Source organism: Mirounga leonina, unplaced genomic scaffold (assembly GCF_011800145.1).
Source record: "Mirounga leonina isolate KUSES-001 unplaced genomic scaffold, KU_Mleo_1.0 Mir_173, whole genome shotgun sequence".
Taxonomy (NCBI): Eukaryota; Metazoa; Chordata; class Mammalia; order Carnivora; family Phocidae; genus Mirounga; species Mirounga leonina.
Genome location: NW_023270447.1, coordinates 63,495,631 through 63,516,220, shown reverse-complemented (window position 1 = coordinate 63,516,220; position 20,590 = coordinate 63,495,631). Strand labels below are relative to the sequence as shown.

General features: G+C 47.7%; 1 protein-coding gene across 2 annotated transcripts in view; it reads right to left on the bottom strand.

Annotated features, from left to right (window-relative positions):
- Positions 1 to 20,590, bottom strand: part of PPT1 (palmitoyl-protein thioesterase 1) — a 28,283-nt gene that overhangs the window by 493 nt on the left and 7,200 nt on the right. Inside the window, exons 6-9 of one of the 2 annotated variants that reach the window (XM_035018937.1) lie at positions 5,386 to 5,476; positions 4,460 to 4,558; positions 3,143 to 3,214; positions 138 to 1,679 (exon numbers count right to left, since the gene is read on the bottom strand). In XM_035018937.1, the coding sequence (XP_034874828.1) occupies positions 1,557 to 1,679; positions 3,143 to 3,214; positions 4,460 to 4,558; positions 5,386 to 5,476 (385 nt within the window). In that variant the 3' untranslated portion in view covers positions 138 to 1,556. Of the gene's footprint in view, positions 1 to 137; positions 1,680 to 3,142; positions 3,215 to 4,459; positions 4,559 to 5,385; positions 5,477 to 20,590 lie in introns of those variants that run through there. The other variant, XM_035018938.1, reaches the window with a different exon arrangement.

Sequence of the window (20,590 nt, the reverse complement as noted above, 5' to 3'; positions counted from 1 at the left end):
TTTGAAGTAAACTCTGCCTCACTGTGGGGCTCAAAACCCAGAATCCCGAGATCAAGAGTCAAATGCTCTACCAACTGAGCCAGCCAGGTGCCCTGAGATGTATGTAAGAATACTGAGAAGGAAAAGGACACCAAGGATAAGAAACTATTCTTTATTTTAGACAATATCATAAAATTTTTTTCACATTCCCCCCACCTGTTAACCCTTAATCCTCATCTTCTAGTTGAGAAATAAGGCTTGAGAGAGGGGAGAGAAAAATCATAAAGGGTAAACTTAGCAGCACTAACAAGGTGCTTCCCTCTGCACAGCTGTCGTCTCTCACACTGGCATTCTGCACAACCGCCTTCCAGAAAGTGTTGATAGGTTTTCTCAGGGTGGAGGAGTGGGGGGCTAAGATGTCCATGCTCACATAGTGTGGGAAAACAGTAGCTAAAGGTTAGTTTTTTTATTGTAACAGGAATTCTCAGTCCTTAGTAGTCTAATGTGAGTTGATCTCCAACAGGAGAAAAGGGGTATGCAATATTCCCCAAGCTTTCTGAGCAAATAATCCTTTTTTTCATCAGATACATCAGAAATAGTTTAGAGTGTACTGTAAATATGGTTTTTTGAGATGGGAGTTAGAAAGCCTGATCTCTTCCCATTCTTCCTCCCATTGTCTGCTAACACCAGCAGCAGAGTGACTCTAGAATGCAGACCACTGGCCACACTGAGAAAGGGACAAGTCAGTCAAGGATGGAGTGGAAGGGACCAGCCGCGTCCTCACTCACTTCTGCTTGTACATTGTTCAGCTGAAGTAGAGTTGACATACAGTGTTCTGTCCGCTTGTACGTTTTTCTTCACTCCCCTAAGTTAAGCGAGATGTACTCTATTCCCCACCCCCTGCCACCTTAAGTAATCCAGTTGGGTGCTACTTCCCCCCCTTTTGTGACAAAGCAACTGATTGATCACTACCTGAAAGAGACAAAAGAGTGCTTGCTGAGACAAGATGGTGGCCCAGCAGAACAGGTCAATGCTAAGACACCACAGGAGACAACATACTGAGAAAAGAGGGTAGCCTCAAGGAATTATGCAGACACTAGACAATACTCCACAAGCACTGGTTGAATCTCCACCAGCAAAACTGAGAAGCATCTATGGTCACCTCAAGCCTGGATGCTGGCTGCCTCTTGGCTTGAAATGTGGCTAGGCTTTCCTGAAGAAGGTGTCTGCCCTTAGACTCTTAATTGCTTTAGCTTCAGCCTCTTCTGGGCACAGGTCTGACACTGATCTGCAGCAGACTGTCCTGAGACAGCCTGACCACATCGAGGGGTTGTAAAATAATCTCCATGCACAGTTATTAACTAATTAAACTTGCATTCAACACCATATGCTGATAGGATGAGGCAAAGGATAAGATTCGAATCTTAGATCTTTCTGAGCAGGGCATGTTAGGTGATAACTAGAGGGAAGGATTGGTTGCAAGCTGGATGTGAGCTCAGGCTTAGGCATGAAGGGAACGGTCTACTGGCTGAAAAGCGCTAGGGGCTCCCTGGGCTCTGGTGCAGCCTACAAGGGTTTCACTCCAGGAAGGGTATGATATGGGCATAAAACCACGCTTGAGACAGTTGCAGATGGTCCCCCTCCACAGCCAGGAACACTAGCTGTCCTGCACTGTCCATTTCCTTTAGCCCCAGGCGGTCCTGCAGAGAGAGAGACCATAATTCAGAGGCTTTATGAAAAGTTTTATAGTTAAAAAGTAAAGAAATACAATGTTTGAGATACGTGCTCCAAGTGTAGTCTTTTCCCTGAGTAGTAGTAAAATTTAGGTGTATTGTTGAAAGTGCCAAAAAGGATATCTCCCAGTTTTCTTCCTGAGCATTCAAAACATACGTAATTGAGACTGTCATCTACAGAGTTCTATATTCAGCTTTCTGAAAAGTTTCCTAAAGCTTCTGGAGGACCACCTGTGTGGGTGCGCAAGCCACGGACAAAACTGCCTCAAAAGGTCAGGTGAGACTGAGGCAAAGACAGAAAAATGTTAGCTTAAAACCTATCTAACCCTTCGATAACACACCCCAGCCACTTTTCATATCCTGCAGCTGAGAATGGCATTACCCACAGTGCCACAGAACAAATACGGCTGAGAGGATGAGCAGCTGACGGAGCTGGAGTGCGGCTTCTGCTGTAGCTACCATCAGTCTTCCACAAGAGGGAAGTTCTTCGTTGTAATTTCCAAAACTCAACGGACCCTAGCTTCCCTTCCCTTCGATCTCACCCAACCTGGGCCACCAAACGCAGGAGGAAAGCCAAGAGAGGAGACAACCGGCCTGCGAAATTACTCAGAATTCTAGCAGAAGGCGGGCGCCTGGGTGGCTCAGTTGGTTAAGCGACTGCCTCCGGCTCAGGTCATGATCCTGGAGTCCCGGGATCGAGTCCCGCATCGGGCTCCCTGCTCAGCAGGGAGTCTGCTTCTCCCTCTGACCCTCCCCCCTCTCATGCTCTCGCTATCTCATTCTCTCTCTCAAATAAATAAATCTTTAAAAAAAAAAAAAAAAAGAATTCTAGTAGAAGGCAAGTGGTGCACATAGTACTTGTGCCTTTTTGGGAGGGTCCAGCTCCAATACACATTCTGTAGAGTGTGGAAGGCCCCAGAACTAGAGGTAGTGAAATGGTGCAACCTCTGCTTGAGAAACAGGGCCTACAGCGCTTCCTCCAGGCTCCTGCAAGAGGAGCTCCCCTCATCAGTGCTCTAATTTAAAAACAGGACTTCACATCTGTTTGAGCTTTAAAGTTAACACCTCTCCTGTGTTTTCACGATGCACGGGGGCTTCTTGGATGTGCAGTCTGCACGTCAGCAAAGGAAGCCAGTTCTAAACCTTTTTATCAGAAGGCAGAAACTGGAGATGAGGTGACCTTCATACATACTTGAAAACCATGAGGTACAGGTCCTTCATCCTTCAGGATGTACATTTCTGTAAATCAGCGCCTGATACGCTGGCGTCACGATCAGCACCCTGACAGGTCTCACCCGTATCAGACCAAGTCAGGGGCCTCTGAGCACCTACTTGCTCTGGGATGTACAAGACAGGCTGTATCACCAAAGAACCTAGCAGCTTCGGGAACCAGGAGCTGAAAAAGACAGGACTCTCTCCTCTCCGGTTACCTGTGTGTACAGAGTGGACTCCTGCAAGGGGATGGTTTCCTTGGCTTGGCCACTTCTATAAAATCCGAACCACTGCAGGAGAGGAGGGAGAACGAAGATCAGACACACAGCACATACTGGCTAGTAGCTAAGACTACCAACAAACGGTATCACAAAGCTGTAGCAAAGAGTAAAAATAGAGTACGTCTTGAGTCATCTCTTTTTAACGGTAGATCCTGAGGGATGAGTTCATCTTTCCAAAGAGCTTTCCAATTGCGCAGAATTCCTGTTTCCTACAATTATTGAGCACCTACGCTGTGAAAATCTTTGTGCTAAGTCCGACATTTGAAGACAAATATATATTGTGGTCCCTGTTTTCTACGGCTCTAAACACAGAAACAACAAACAGCACAGGGATCAGCAAACTTTTCTGTAAAGGCCAGATACAAAATATCTTAGGCTTTAAAGTCCACATGAGTGCAACTACCCAATGCTGCCATTCTAAACAAAAGCAACCATAAACTATATAAAAAATGAATATGGCTTTAAGAAAAAGTAAAAATGAATATGGCTCTATTCCAATGAAATTTCACTTATGGACCCTGAAATTTCCATTTATATAACTTTTGTCATCAGATATGCTTTTGACTTTTTCTATCCATTAAAAAATGGTTCATGGGCCCTGCAAAAGCAGACGGTGGGCTGGATCTGGCCAGAAGGCTGCCATCTGCTAGTCCCTGGTGGCCTGACATGTGATGATTCTGCAAAAGAGGGAGCAAAGTCTGCTTGGAATAGGGATGGCATCCTGGATGGAAGAAGTGGCACTTGAGCTTGGCCTTGACAGACGACCTGGAGCTTGTCAGGTGGAGAAGCCCAGGGAAGGGCACTCTAAGAGACTGAAAGGCATGAACAAAGGCACGTAAGAGTAAAAACACATGCCAAGTCTGGGGCATTTCAACACTTGATCCTAGAGTATATGAAGTAGGTAATGAAGGAAGATTAGGTTGAAAAGATAGGTCAAGGCAGACCTTGAATGCCAACCTCAGGGATTTACAGACTTTGGGCTGATGGTTTGGGTCACAAAGGTCTCTTAGAAAATGTGATAAAAGTTATAGATCTTTCCTCAGAGAATGCCACTACATAATCTTGCAAACAATTTCGGGTGGTGGGGGGGTGGCCCCCAGTGTCCCATTTGTAAACCTCGGGTGAAGAAGCCCTGCTCTACACAAAAGGTGGTGGAAGGGCCTGAAGGTTTCTCCCAAGCAGGCAGCTGTATTTTAATGCCATTTATTCCTTCAGTCTCCTGGTGTGGCATGGCCTGCCGATGCAGCACCTCACCTCAGAGTCCACAGGGTCCACAATGGAATCATTGAGAAATTTCACCATCACAAACTTCTTCAAGGCCATCAGGTTCTTCTTGTAGGACTCATTGACACCCTGGAGGAAAGGCCAGTAGTATTTCAGGGACAATATCATCAGGTTCCAGCAGGGATGTTAAAGCCTTCCAGTGCTCTGGCCTCCCCAACCCTGGGCCACCATATTTCCTCCCCATGATAATGGGCTGCTTTTCCAGCTTCCGGCCCAGAATATACCTTCTACAGCCTTTTCTTACCATCCTATCTGACTGGCAATGCCCCTACCAACCACAGTCCGTCACCGCATTCCATAGGCATCCGTCACATAGGTTAAAAGCAACTACCCAGAGAGAGCCAAAGCAAAGGGAGAAACCACACGTTCTGGCGGTTCTGCTATACTCTTCTGTTTCTTTCCCCAGCACCCCTCAAGTTTCGTTTTAAAAAACAAAACCAAAAACCTCCAGATAGGCCCAGTATAAATTGAGCCACTGAGTTTACCAGAATCTCACAAGCCAAGTTCGTGCCTGGGACATACTCGGTCCCCTCTGCAGTCTCTCTTCTAAGTAAATCTCACTTCTGAGAAAATCTGACCCTCCAAGGGACCCACTAGGAAGGCTTCCTTCTGTAAGACAGCAGCTGTGACGTTCCACTTAAGCCAGCCAGCAACCTACTGAGCTTACCCTGCTTCTTCAACACAAGGAAAGGAAAAGGACCTACGGGAAGAAAGCCAAATGAATTTCAGCCTTCCTAAAAGGAATTGAAACTCGTAAGCACTGCTCCCCACAAAAGAACGTCTGTTTCCCAGGGTCTGTCCAGGATATTCTGGGTAAACAGTCAGAGCTGATCTGTTTGTGACGCCCCGAAAGCAACACGAATGCACGGCGAGGGCAGCCTGGGATGGGTGCTTACCCTCTCCTGATTAATATCTGCCAAGAAGATGCTGTGGTTGCGGTACATGTCCTCCTTGATGGGGTCGTGCCAGTATTCCGCTTGCACCAGGCTGCAGGGAGGAGGAGGAATGAATGTAGGTGACCGAGCGCGTGTCAGTCAGCACACCGGGGGCACGCCCTGTGCACAGCACACTGTGCACTAGGAGACTTCAAAAGGACAAAACTCCAGGGCCGCCAAGCCCCAGGCCTTGCCCTTAAATAGGGCAGACAAGACTTCCACTTACGAAAAAGTTCCTTAACGACACGCCGGAGGCATGACAGTTCTATGCAGCACAGCACAGAGTCCCACAGATTTGGGGAAAGGACGCCATCAGTCTCAGTTTCCCCATGGCCCTGAGCCTTGTCACACTTCCGCCTCCGGGTCACGGTGGCACATGCTGTCCCCGCCCACAACCCCACCTCCTTTCCCCCTCCGCCTCTTCCTATTCATCCTGCAAGGCTCAGCTCAGATATCACCGCCTTCGCATCCAGCCATCCCTCTCTCCATCCATCTGGCCACCTTCAGGCTGGGACGGAGGTCTACCCCTTCAATCGCAAAGCATTTTTCCTATCGTTGAGTGATGACACTGGTTTTCAGGATTTTGGTATGTCATGCAGTTTCTAAGGACAAAAGGTGGGGATTTGGCGTTTACACTATTATTTCAGACAGGTGTTCACATGCTTCTCCTTTCTCTCCAGTCTCTCTGCTCTCCCTCCCCTCCCCTGCCTTCCCTCGGGGCCCTTCCCCATCCACACGGAGCCCTTCCCGAGTCCTCCCGGCAGGTGCTTCCACGGGGCTCCTGCATCCACACAGCAGCATTTCCACTACGAGAAAGCGGAGCACGGACCTCTGGGGAAAGGAGGAGTCGGAACACGGGTGGGACCCTCTATCCCATGCTGGCAGGGGAAAGAAGAAACATCTGGACAACAGGAGCTCCCCAGCCTGAGTGGAAGAGGTGCCCAGAGGCGGTGGTCCAGAAAGCTCCACCCAACAGGGCAGGATGGTACAGAAGCCCAGTGGAACCAGCTACGGCAGAGATGTCCGTGCTCCTCATGCCTGGGGCAGGTGCGACTGAGGTCAAAAGAGGCCGCAGTCAGCCTGTCGGCAGTCACAGGGACGGTCTGTCATCTGTTTATAAATGGACGTGAAAGATTTCAGTATTTAGTTTCACTGATCGTGTCAAAAGGTGACGAACTCTGACCGTTTAAAGAAGACTGACAGTGGCACTGGTCTTGTCCTTTTGTTCCAGCCCTGCTGTCGCTCACCGGGGGCGAGCTGGCTCCCTGGTCCTCCCCTCAAGGACTACAAGCTCCCTGAGCGGCGACGCTCTGGCGCCCCGCAGACGCCCCGCAGACGCCCAGCAGGGAGGCTCTGCCGAGCGGAAGGGACCAAAGCAGGGGTGCCAGACAAGCTATGAAAGAAGTCGGCTGGTACTGAGGGAGTGAGCAGAAAGGAAGGCAGGATGGTTAGGAGAACAAGGGAAGAAGCTTCGGGAGTGGGTGGTCAACAGTGTCAAACGCTCACAAGTGGTGAGCGCGGGGCGCACACATGTTCACACAGGTGGCCATCTAAGTTTCTTCAAAAAATGTTCCGTGAATAAATACAAAGGTCTTTGGATCTTGCCGGACGAGGTTCTGGTGACCCAGAATTACAGCAGGGAGCCCAACGGCTGAAAATGAAAGAACCAACGAAAGCAGTAGTCGTGGGTCACCTTTCTGTGTGAAAAGGAAACAGAGCTAAGAAGGGGCCACAGGAAGAAATGAAGGGCATTTTGTTTTGTGAGAAGCCCGGTGCACACGGGGCGGCTAAGGGGAAGGACCTGAGGATGAGCACAAGCTGGAAGTGCTGGGGAGGCAGACAGAGAAGAAACATGGGTCTGTACTATTCTGTCCTTGTCACCAGGGAAGGGCCAGTTTCAGACGTTAAGTAACGCTCTCAAAACTACACAGTCGACGGGCGCCTGGGTGGCTCAGCCAGTTAAGCGTCTGCCTTCAGCTCAGGTCATGATCTCAGGGTCCTGGGATCGAGCCCCACATCGGGCTCCCTGCTCGGCAGAGTCTGTGTCTCTCTCTCCCTCCGCTGCTCCCCCTGTTTGTGTGCTCTCTCTCTCTCAGTCAAATAAATAAAATCTTTAAAAAAACAAAAACTACACAGTCGTGTCATCAGTGGCTCAGTTGGTTAAGCAACCAACTCCTGGTTCCAGCTCAGGTCATGACCTCAGGGTTGTGGGATCGAGTCCTGCATTGGGCTTCACGCTCAGTGGGCAGCCTGCTTGGGATTTTCTCTCTCTTCCTCTGCCCCTCCCCCTGCTTGCTTGTGCATACACACTCGAAATAAATAAATAAATAAAATCTTAAAAAAAAAAAAAACTACACAGTCATAGACAAGGTAAGATAGGAGCCTAAATCTGCCCAAGTCCACACTCTTTCCAACGCGGCCCATTCAAGAGGCAGTCAGCAACCCAGAAACCGTACCCTTTACCCCTGAGGCCTGTTCTAATTTTTTTTTTTTAAGATTTTATTTATTTATTTGAGAGAGAGAATGAGATAGAGAGAGAGCATGAGAGGGGAGAGGGTCAGAGGGAGAAGCAGACCCCCTGCTGAGCAGGGAGCCCGATGCGGGACTCGATCCAGGGACTCCAGGATCATGACCTGAGCGGAAGGCAGTCGCTTAACCGACTGAGCCACCCAGGCGCCCGAGGCCTGTTCTAGCCACTGCGGCTTCGAGAGAATAACAGAAACCTGTGCACAGCACTTACTGGGCCTACTCTAAGCACTTTACATACATTAACCTATTTAATCCTGACAAGAATTCCATCGGGAAGGCACTATTATTAGCCTCCTGTTTCCGAATGAGGCAACCCGACCCAGAGTGATGAATGGCTTGCCCACGGTCACACTGCCGGGAGGAACAGAGCCCGAACGGCCTGGCAGCCAGTCCGGGCCCCAAGCCCTGCTCTTAACCACTACACATACCACCGGCCTGCTGACCGCGGGACGCCGACAGCACCAGCTCCGCAGCCCGCAGCCCCGGCCCGGGATCGCGGGGCCTCGCCTCTCGGAGCCGGATCCTGCCAGGGTTGTCGTGAAAACTAAGCATCAACTGTAAAGCTCACTAAGGTGTCCACTCCTGGCACAAATTCCACAAACCCGAGTGCTGTCGGACCGGCCGCCGTCTATTCTGTCCCTCCTGCCCCTCGCTCTAAATCCAGCCGCCGCCGCCGGCACCGTCTGCGCGGGGAGACGCTGTTCCAAGTCCTAGCGGGAGACGAACCAGAGCCTGACCGGGAGGAAAGGAAATGCGGAAGCCGACGTGCTGAGGTGCCGGCCAACCCCTAAGGCATTCTAACCTAAATCACAAGATGATTTCTGGTAGAATCTGACAAACTTATTTTATATTTTTTATTTTATTTTATTATTATATTTTACTATATCTTATTTATTATTTTTATATTTTATTATATTTTTATTTTATTATATTTTATTTATTATTTTATTATTCTAATTTTATTTTATATATTTTATTTAATTTCATTTTATTTTACAAACTAATTTTAAACTCCAGATGAAACAGTAAAAGTTCAAGACCAGCCAAGACTTGAAGAGCTGTGTAAAAGTTGCTGCAGTAACCAAAGCAGAGCACGCATGGGGTAGAGACAGACAAATAAATGAATGGAACAGAATAGCAGCCCAGAAACAGACTCAAGCATCGAAAACCCCAGGTAGATGAAAAACATGAGAATCAAAACAAAACCTGAAAAAAAAAATTAGAAGAAAATATGGGATGGGAGAATAGCTCTGTGCTTCAGTCCTAAGGGCTGATGAAGTGGCCTGAATCCAAAATAGAAGCTGCTACACCTGATGCTGGTTTGGACACTGTGAATGTACCTAATGCCCCTGAGCTGTACACTTAAAAATGACTGAAATGGCAGATTCTGTTTTATATATATTATATATATGCTTTACCATAACTTAAAAAAATCTGCTGTACCAAATGAAGACCCCATAAATAAAATTAAAATATAAGCCACAGGCTGGGAGAAGTTAAGTGTAATATACCTAACAAAGAAAGGCTTGATAATCCTAATATAGATGCATGTGTGTGTACATGATACTTACACATCAGTAAGAAAAAGAACGCCCAACAGAAAAACAGGCAAAGACTAGAATAGGCAATGAATAGGCAAGTCACAGAAAAGAGAGACCCGAGTAGCCAACAAACACGAACAGATGATCAAGCTGCCTAACAGGATGCGCAGATTGGAAAGCGAAACCATCCCACACACATCTGCCTGGCAGACGCGTTAACAGACACAGGATCAAAAGTCAGTTGAGACTGGAGAAAACGGGAACGCTCACACTCTGTTGGTGGGAACAGAAGTTGGTACAGCCACCTTGGCAATGTCGAATCAAGTCTAAAATGCACATGCTCATCATTGTAATCACAGTAGCTAACCCGCAGGGAGTGTCTCTGAAGTACTGTTCTAAGCACTCTATCTACATCTACTAACTCATTTAACCTCTACAACCCATGAGGTAGAACTTCTGCCCTATTTTACAGATGATGAAACTAAGGCAGAGAGGTTAAGGAGCATTCCCCAAATTACCCAATAAATAACTGAGAGTCTACATGTGAATTCCACTAGTACATAAATTCTTGTTCGGGGATTGCTAGGTAATAGAAAATACATATACTGGTCCCCAACCCCGGTTCCTGGCACAGAGCTCCTAAAACCCTTGTAATTTCCTAAATGGTAAGAACACTAGGAGCATCTTTTGTTCTAGTGAGGTGGCTCTGGGTGGGCTCCTGGATGGGGCTGGTCACCAGAAAGACCAAGCCTCCATCCGAAGCTTGGAATTTTCTGCCCTGCTCCCCATTCTCCAGAGAGGGGAGGGGGGCTGGAAATGGAGTTAGTAACTGATCGTGCTTATGTGAAGAAGCCTCCATAAAATTCTAATAGTAGGGGTTCAGAGAGCTTCCAGGTTGGCAGACACACCCACACCAGAAGGGTGTGCACCCCAGCTCCCGTGCTCAGGACCCTCCCAGACCTTGCCAATGTATCTTGTTCATCTGGCTGTTCATCTGTGTCCTTTTTTTTTTTTTTTTTTTAAGATTTTATTTATTTGAGAGAGAGCACGAGTGGTGGGGAGGAACAGAGGGAGGAGAAGGAGACTCCCCGCTGAGCAGGGAGCCCGATGCAGGGCTCCATCCCAGGATCCTGAGATCATGACCCGAGCCAAAGGCAGACAACCAACTGAGCCACCCAGGCGCCCCTCATCTGTGTCCTTTATCATACCCCTTAATAAACTGGTAAACATGTTTCCTTGAGTTCTGTGAGCCACTCTAACAAATTAATCATGCCTGAGGAGAGGGTCATGGAAACCTCCACCCTGTAGTCACATCGGACAGAAGTTGTGGGTAACCTGGGGACCTACTACTGGTGCTGGGCATGTGTGTGTGTGGCGGGGGGCACGCTCGTGGGACTGAGCTCTTAATCTGTGGGATCTGATGCTATCTCCAGGTAGGCAGTGTCAGAACTGAGTTAAATTGTAGGACACCAGCTGGTGTCACAGAGAACTCCCTGGTGTGGGGGAAACCTCCACACATTTGGTGACCGGTAGTGAAGTGTCGTGTGTGAACACAGCAGTATTGTAAAAGTAAAGGAGACATGCAGCAACACAGGCTGGGCTTTTCAACACAAGGATGTTCCCTCAAGGTTGTTTGCTAGAGAAACTAGAAATGCCGAAATGTTTGCTATTGGAAATCAATACACAGTGGCGTAGTCAGAGAATACAGAATGCCAGGTAGCAGTTAAGAGGAATGAACTAGGGCGCCTGGGTGGCTCAGTCATTAAGCGTCTGCCTTCGACTCAGGTCATGGTCCCAGGGTCCTGGGATCGAGTCCCACATCGGGCTCCCTGCTCCATGGGAAGCCTGCTTCTCCCTCTCCCACTCCCCCTGCTTGTGTTCCCTCTCTCACTGTCTTTCTCTTTCAATTAAATAAGTAAAATCTTAAAAAAAAAAGAGGAATGAACTAGATATATATATGTAACCACATGTTATTAAACTAATACTGAGTGAAAAACTCATTTGCAGAATGAAGTGCACAAGATATCCATTACATAACATTTTAGATATACAAAATAAGGCTACAAATTGATGGAGAATATATATGTATATAAATATACAATTTTTTTTAATGGACAGAAAGGATCTATTACTCTCATTTCTCAACAGTGATTGTCACTACGGAGGGCGGGCAGGGAATGGAACCTGGCAGAGATGTGTAAAAGAATTCAGTATTGGACGGGGCGCCTGGGTGGCTCAGTTGGTTAAGCGACTGCCTTCGGCTCAGGTCATGATCCTGGAGTCCCTGGATCGAGTCCCACATCGGGCTCCCTGCTCGGCGGGGAGTCTGCTTCTCCCTCTGACCCTCCTCCCTCTCATGCTCTCTGTCTTTTATTCTCTCTCTCTCAAATAAATAAAATAAAATCTTTAAAAAAAAAAAAAAGAATTCAGTATTGGGCGCCTGAGTGGCTCAGTCGTTAAATGTCTGCCTTCAGCGCAGGTCATGATCCCAGGGTCCTGGGATCGAGTCCCACATCAGGCTCCTTGCTCAGCGGGAAGCCTGCTCTCCCTCTCCCACTCCTGCTGCTTGTGTTCCTGCTCTCACTCTCTGTCAAATAAATAAAATCTTAAAAAAAAAAAAAAAAGAATTCAGTATTATCTGAAATGTTTCAGTTCTTAAAATATCTGAAGCAAATATGACAAAATATTAATTTTAGATCTTAGATGACATTACTCTCTCTACTTTTCTGAACAGCTGAAAAGTGCCGAAGTGGATGCCTCAATATTTCCAGAACGGGGAGCGGCGAGTTGAGGGCGAAAGTGTGGGGAAAGCGGGACAGCTGGGGATAAGCACGCTGTGAGAGCCATTGGGGGCACAGGGCCCGGCAAACCCTGGGCACGCAGGGCTGAGGGCCATGGACCAAGGACAGGGCCACCTGGGAGAGCAGGGCGGGCACAGGGGAAGAGGAGAAGCCAAGGCCAGGCCGGCACTGCTGTACTCACTTGGCAGGGAGGGGCGCAGTGAGTAAGACAGCAAGGAGGAAACCGGAGCAAGAAGAAACCCAGGAAGGGCTACCAGTATCTCAAAGGAGAACTAGAGGGCGGATTTCACATCCACAAGGTGAGAGAGGGCTGTCACGCTCACCATTCCTCATTGCTGCCCCCACCGAGCCAGGAGCAGGTGCTGGAGAAGTCCCTCCTCACTGGCTTCCCAGGGGACTAATCCAATTCGCTTTGCTAAGGTTGAATGATCTGAACAGTGCAGAAGACACCTTCTGGGGGTCTCCGCCTAAATCAAAATCAACTCTCCCTCGTCTGGGAACTGCACCCTTCCCCGGGCCCACCTTCTTGTTACAGGGGCGGGTACGGTTGGTACCGTGTGGTCTCACTTGTCTGGCCGCAGCCAGTGATGGAGATCTGACCTGAGCTGGGACATGGTCCCTTCCCCAAGAAGCTGGACTGGGACCGAGAGATTCCAGCCCCTCCTGAGATAATATCCTAAGCAGACACAATGAAAAACTTGGAAGCTGGGGGTGCCTGGGTGGCTCTGTCGGGAGAGTGATGGTCTCTTGGTTCCAGCCCAGGTCATGATCTCGGGGGTTGTGGAAGTGAGCCCCGAGGTGGGCTCTGTGCTCAGAAGGGAGGCCGCTTGAGATGCTCTCTCTCCCCCTACCCTTCCCCTGCTCCTGCAGGCACTCTCTCGCTCTCTCCAAAATAAATAAATAAATCTTAAAAAACAACCAACCAACCAACCTAGAAGCTGGGCAAGGCCACCTTTCACCGGTGGGGGGCCAGAGAGGCTGGTGAGCACACAGAGGCAGCAGCAACGCCAGTGGGAGAGACAGACCCAGCTCTTGGTGGCTCCCATTTCTGGATTCTAGTCCCTCTGAAACCCTGGGTACCAAAAGACTATGAACTTCTTTAAAAATTTACTTTGGTTGGATGTGGTTATTTTCCTACAACCAGAATCCTCCCTGATACAAAGGGCAGCCTAGGACTATACTGCCAGAAGAACGTGCTCTCCTTCTGTCCCTCCCACCCCTCCCCACCCCCTTCTCGCCTCTACCGGGGCTACTTGCCTTTTTTTTTTTTTTTTTTAAGATTTTATTTATTTGAGAGAAGGAGCGCACAAGCTGGGGAGCAGCAGAGGGAGAGGGAGAGGGAGAAGCAGGCTCCCCACTGAGCAGAGAGCCCAATGTGGGGCTCCATCCCAGGACCCTGGGATCATGACCTGAGCCGAACGCACACGCTTAACCGACTGAGCCACCCAGGCGCCCCATACCCACCTCTTTAAATCTCATACTGGCCATCTGCTAAAATGAGATATACAGGGGCGCCTGGCTGGCTCAGTCGTTAAGCGTCTGCATTCAGCTCAGGTCATGATCTCAGGGTTCTGGGATCGAGCCCCACGTCGGGCTCCCTGCTCCACAGGAAGCCTGCTTCTCCCTCTCCCACTCCCCCTGCTTGTGTTCCCTCTCTCGCTGTGTCTCTGTCAAAAAATAAATAAAATCTATTAAAAAAATAAAATGAGATATACATATAAATACAAAGAACTTTTAAAAAGAAAAACCAGGGCGCCTGGGTGGCTCAGTTGGTTAAGCGACTGCCTTCAGCTCAGGTCATGATCCTGGAGTCCCGGGATCGAGTCCCGCATCAGGCTCCCTGCTCAGTGGGGGGTCTGCTTCTCCCTCTGATCCTCCTCCCTCTCATGCTCTCTGTCTCTCATTCTCTCTGTCTCAAATAAATAAATAAAATCTTTAAAAAAAAAAAAAGAAAAGAAAAAGAAAAACCAACTCCATAAAATTAGAAAAGTATCAATCTGTAATTGAGCCACTGAGAACTCAGAAAGCATTTCCCAGGGAAACCGTGTTATAAATGCTGAGCTGAATCCTGGCTTGCCAGTCTCGTTCAGCTACGACATTATGAAACTTAACTCAGGTCATTCCACTTCTCTCCATCTTACCCCAGTATCCACACCACTGTCACCTCTTACCGAGACACTGTGACAGCCCCCTGCTTTTCCTCTACCCGCTTTCCAATCCACTGTCCACAAAGCAGTGGAGACCGTCCAAAAATGTGGATCAGGCCATATTATTCCCTTGCTTAAAACCTCCCAACAGGGGCGCCTGGGTGGCTCAGTTGGTTAAGCGACTGCCTTCAGCTCCGGTCATGATCTCAGGGTCCTGGGATCGAGCCCCGCATCGGGCTCCCTGCTCGGTGGGAAGCCTGCTTCTCTCTTTCCTACTCCCCCTGCTTGTGTTCCCTCTCTCGCTGTGCCTCTACCTCTCTCTGTCAAATGAATAAATAAAATCTTTAAAAAAAAAAAAAAACCTCCCAACAGTTTCTCTTGATGTTTAGAAGGAAACCCAAATGGCCGATGTGACCTTCCCGTCCTTGCGGTATCACCCCTGCCAACTCCCGTCTATCACTCAACTTTTCACCAGGGCCTAGAACAAGCCAAATGTGTCCTAGGACCGGGCCTTCGTGCCTACTGTTCCCTCGGCCCGAGGGCTGTTTCCTTAGCTCCTCCCATCCCTCTCAACCTCCAGACACCAGCTTAGATACCTCTTCTCTGAAGGCCATTCTGTCCAGGGTAGGTACCTCCTCCACACTCCTCTCCAACACTGCACCCTGTTTACTTCCACCACAGCCTTAGCACTATTAGAGGTGACCCAGTGCCTCTGTTTGCTTGCAGCTCCCCTTTCCCCACTGGTATGTTCTTTCATGGGAGCAGGGACCCTAACTGTCGTATTCTCCGCTGTACCTGCCGGACCTACCACAGGGCCTGGCGAACTGCAGTGCAACATTTGATGGAATTATGAAATACTTTATAACCGCAACCGAAAAGAGAAAACAAAACCACAGCAATGCTTATAAATAAAGGAAACAGGCAGCTCAAGTTGAATAAATATTTTAAACATGGCATCACTAGCGATAATGGGCCCATCTGCCTACTTACTATGAGCTGAGGGCCCTGCACTGAATCTCGGTGCGGGAAAGTACTACAGTGAACCTCATGCGGGGATAAGGAGGAGGCTCAAAGACACACCATGCCATGCAGCACACGGTGTGGAACGGAGTCTCGCCAACACCTGCCCTGAAAGAAGGTCATTCTTTTTTTTTTTTTGGTGTGTCTGAAGAGGCCTTTATTTTCCCTTCACAAGTGGTTGCTCCTTAAATTAAGGTTCGGCATTGAACTCTAGGATGGAAATCACTTTCCCTCAGAAAACTTCTTCTTTTTTTTTTTTTAAGATTTTATTTATTTATTTATTCATGAGAGACAGAGAGAGAGAGAGAGGCAGAGGGAGAAGCAGGCTTCCCGTGGAGCAGGGAGCCCGATGCGGGACTCGATCCCAGGACCCTGGGATCATGACCTGAGCCGAAGGCAGACGCTTAACCATCTGAGCCACCCAGGCGCCCCCCTCAGAAAACTTCTATAGGCGGTGCTGCTGAGGGGAGTGTGCAGTCATTGGAATGGACTCTGGGCGGCCTCCCTGGGGTCCCCTCTTTCTCCTGGTGCTCTGAGAGGTCACAGGGGGGTACCTCCGTGTGAGGCTTTTTTCACTCCTTGCCTTGACCACTTAGTGAGCCCTTTCAAGCTGGAAACTCATGTCCTGTCATTCTGAGACATTTTCTTGTATTACCTCTTTGATAATTCCCATCCACCCTTTTTCCTCTGGGATCTTTTCGGAACTCCTATCAGGCAGATCCTGGACTTCCTAAATGGCTCCTTTAATTTTATCAGTTCTCTACTTTTTTTTTTTAAACCTCTTTGAGGTTTTTGTTCTCATTTCTAGGAGATTTCCTCAAGTTTGTATTCCCATATCACTCTCACATTTATCTTGGTTGTCTTATTTTTAATTGCCAGGAGCTCTTACTCTCCGATTGTTGGTTTTATTCACATTCTTTTCCAGTGCCACAGATGTAATTGCTTATCTCTGAAGATAATAATTCTAGGCTTTTTTTTTTTTCTTTTTTACGGTTTTCTTTGGCTCCCTGAGTTGTCGTATTTTCCTTCCAAGTTGCTTTTTACTTTTTGTTGGTTTCAGTCTATCTTTCATGTTAGAGGCTTTCCTCAGATGTCTGGCTGGGGGTCCCCAGCTCATGGTTCATGCTGAAACGAGGCACTACAAAGCTAACTGGAGGCTCCTCATGCAACAGAGCTTACCTTCTTGTGGCTTCACCTCACAGGAGTCAAGAACAATCCTGATTTCTTGAAGGACTCCAAAACCTCAACCTGTAGATCTTTTCTCTAGGGCCAGTCAGGTTTTCCAGAGACAGGTCTGCCAAACATCAGCCTAGCAGATAATAAGCCTAGTGGCTATCATTCTGGGAGCTGAGTGGGAGGAAAGGGGAAGGGGAGGGTATGGGTTTTCAGTGTGGTGTCTCACCACCATCCTGTGCTTATTACCTTAGTCTTGTACTTCTCTACTTAAATTGCTCCAGAGAATAAATTTTGCTTCTCTTGTCATAGTGGGGGAGGAGCAGTAACTTAGATGTGCACTTAGGGGAACTGGCAGTTTGATCATTCCTTATATAGAAATGATTTTTTTTTCGACAAGAAGTCCCATTTTTAGCTCCATGCACTGATCTCTACCTTCCAAAGGATCTTATGCATCTAATTCCTGACCCTCTCTGGAGCTATAAAAAGTGAATCTGCTCCCTTCCTGTCAGTGCATCCTTCAGAAGCATAAAGGTTTCTGCTTTCTGCGCACTCCCCTCAGCAGCACCGCCTATAGAAGTTTTCTGAGGGGGGCGCCTGGGTGGCTCAGATGGTTAAGCGTCTGCCTTCGGCTCAGGTCATGATCCCAGGGTCCTGGGATCGAGTCCCGCATCGGGCTCCCTGCTCCACGGGAAGCCTGCTTCTCCCTCTGCCTCTCTCTTTCTCTGTCTCTCATGAATAAATAAATAAATAAAAGACATGTTGATGTCTTTTATTGACTCCCCTCTCCTTTCTTGTTCTCTTGGCCCTTGTGGGTTTATCACTTTTTATTCTTTGGCTACCGGGTTATTATTACAGTTTAAGGAGGAAGTGAAGACAAACACATCAATCTACCCCTTTTAATCAGTACTTAGGTGTTACTGTCTCCTCCTCATGACTGCTCATTTCTAGTCACTAATAATTCTGATTGCCAGGCATTGTGTTTGATTCACAAAAGAAACACAAAGAAAGAAAAGGATGAATTTTTTCTGAGGCATCTGGGCAAGAGTTAAAAGAATAATGAGTAAAGAATAAAAAAACAATGAGGGCACATGGGCGGCTCACTCGGTTAAGTGTCTCCCTTTGGCTCAGGTCATGATCTTAGGGTTCTTGGATCGAGTCCTGCATCGGCCTCCCTGCTCTACGGGGAGCCTGCTTCTCTCACTCCCTCTGTGCTCTCTCTCAATCTCAAATAAATAAATAAAATCTTAAAAAAAAAAAGGTATCTTAGTTTCCTTCACTGACCATCAGGTGGCACTACGGACCTAACACAGCTCTGTGGCTGGGCATGTGGCCAGTGGGTAAGAAAGGAAGAGCCTGGGTGGCTCAGTTGTTAAGCGTCTGCCTTCAGCTCAGGTCATGATCCCAGGGTCCTGAGATCGAGTCCCACATCGGGCTCTCTGCTCCATGGGAAGCCTGCTTCTCCCTCTCCCACTCCCCCTGCTTGTGTTCCTGCTCTCGCTCTCTCTCTCTCTGTCAAATAAATAAATAAAATCTTTAAAAAAAAAAAAAAAAAAGAAAGGAAGAGCGAGCTGCAGGTTGTTTCCACATGCAAATCTGGGGCAGGGCTGAACCCTGGAAAACGGTTTAAAGGAAGTGTTAGATTGAAGAGCTGTTATTAGACAAGAATGATACACTTGGAAAACCTGTAGGAGAGCTGCTACAGCCAGACTAGTCAATCCCAAATCTCAGTTACCATCTAGAATACTCCAGACCTACTGAATCCAAATTAAATCCCTGATCCCAGGGATGGAGCCCTAGGATCCATTTTAAATGAACGTCCCAGAGGTTCTGATGTATAATTTAAGATTGGAAACAACTGAAAAGAACAGGCTCCAAAAGTGATGCTATTTTTTGTGTATGTGTGTGTCTGTTTTTAGAGGAAGGTGGGGAGGGGCAGAGGGAGAGGGAGAGAGAGAGAATCTTAAGCAGGCTCGATGCCCTGTGCAGAGCCTGATGCAGGGCTCAATCTCATGACCCTGAGATCATGACCCAAGTCAAAATCAAAAGTCGGATGTTTTAACCGACTGAGCCACCCCAGAGCCCTGTGATTCTGTGTAGTTTTTTTTTTTTTAAGGTTTTATTTATTTATTTGAGAGAGAGAGACTGAGAGAGAGAGCACATGAGAGGGGGGAGGGTTGGGAGGGTCAGAGGGAGAAGCAGACTCCCTGCCGAGCAGGGAGCCCGATGCGGGACTCGATCCAGGGACTCCAGGATCATGACCTGAGCCGAAGGCAGTCGCTTAACCAACTGAGCCACCCAGGCGCCCGATTCTGTGTAGTTTTAAACACCCAAACACATCTGAGTAGTGGGGACACTGACATAGAAGGCTAACCCTTTGCTGCTGACAACCCAAAGAATCTGTCCCCCAAATATGTACAGTAATTCTTGGTACTTTCTTTCTTTAAAAAAAATAATAAATAAAATAACATATAATGTACTATTTGTTTCACGGGTACAGGTCTATGATTCATCAGTCTTATATAATACCCAGTGCTCATTACAACACATACCCTCCCCAACGTCCACCACCCACTTACCCCATCCCCTGACCCCCTACCCTCCAGCAACCCTCAGTCTGTTTCCTAAGATTAAGAGTGTCTTATGGTTTGTCTCCGTTTTTGTCTTGTTTCATTTTTTCCTCTCTTCTCCTACAATCCTCTGCCTTCTTAAATTCCACAGATCAGTGAGATCATGTAATGGTCTTTCTCTGATTGACTTATTTCACTTAGCATAATACCCTTTAGTTCCATCCATGTCATTGCAAATGGCAAGATTTTTTAATGGCTGCGTAATATTCCTGTGTGTGTGTGTGTGTGTGTGTGTGTGTGTGAGTACACATACCACAAACATACCACATCTTCTTTAGCCATTCATCTGTCGATGGACATCTGGGCTCTTTCCATAGTTTGGCTATTGTGGACATTGCTGCTATAAACATTGGGGTGCAGGTGCCCCTTCGGATCACTACATTTTTATCTTTGGGGTAAATACCCAGTAGTGCAATTGCTGGATCGTATGGTAGCTCTATTTTCAACTTTCTGAGGAACCTCCATATTGTTTTCCAGAATGGCTGCACCAGCTTGCATTCCCACCGACAGTGTAGGAGGGTTCCCCTTTCTCAGCATCCTCGCCAACATCTGTCCTTCCCTGACTTGTTAATTTTAGCCATTCTGACTGGTGTGAGGTGGTATCTCATTGTGGTTTTGATTTGGATTTCCCTGATGACAACTGATGTTGAGCATTTTTTCATGTGTCTGTTGGCCATTTGGATGTCTTTGCAGAAATGTCTGTTCATGTCTTCTGCCCATTTCTTGACTGGATTATTTGTTCTTTGGGTGTTGAGTTTGGTAAATTCTTTACAGATTTTGGATATTGGGCTTGGTACTTTTTTTTTTTAATGTTTATTTATTTATTATTTATTTGTCAGAGAGAGAGAGGGAGGGAGAGCATGAACAGGGGGAACAGCAGGCAGAGGGAGAAGCAGGCTCCCCGCTGAGCAGGGAGCCCGATGTGGGACTCGGTCCCAGGACCCTGGGATCACAACCGGAGCCGAAGGCAGACGCTTAACCGACTGAGCCACCCAGGCGTCCCTGGGCTTGGTACTTTCTAAAGGCTCTTTTGTTTGTTTTTTAAAAATGGAAATTTACTGTGTTGTAATTATATTTTTTCTATATTAAAAAAAATACCCTCAAAATAAAACCCCTCCCCAAGGGCACCTGGGTGGCTCAGTAGGCTAACTGTCTACTTTTGGCTCAGGTCATGATCCCAGCCCCACGTCAGGCTCCCTGCTCAGCAGACAGTCTGGATCTCCCTCTCCTTCTGCCCCTCCCCCTGCTCATGCTCTCTCTTGCACACTCTTTCTCTCTGGAATAAATAAATAAAATCTTTCAAAAAAAAAAAGCCTCCCTTCCTT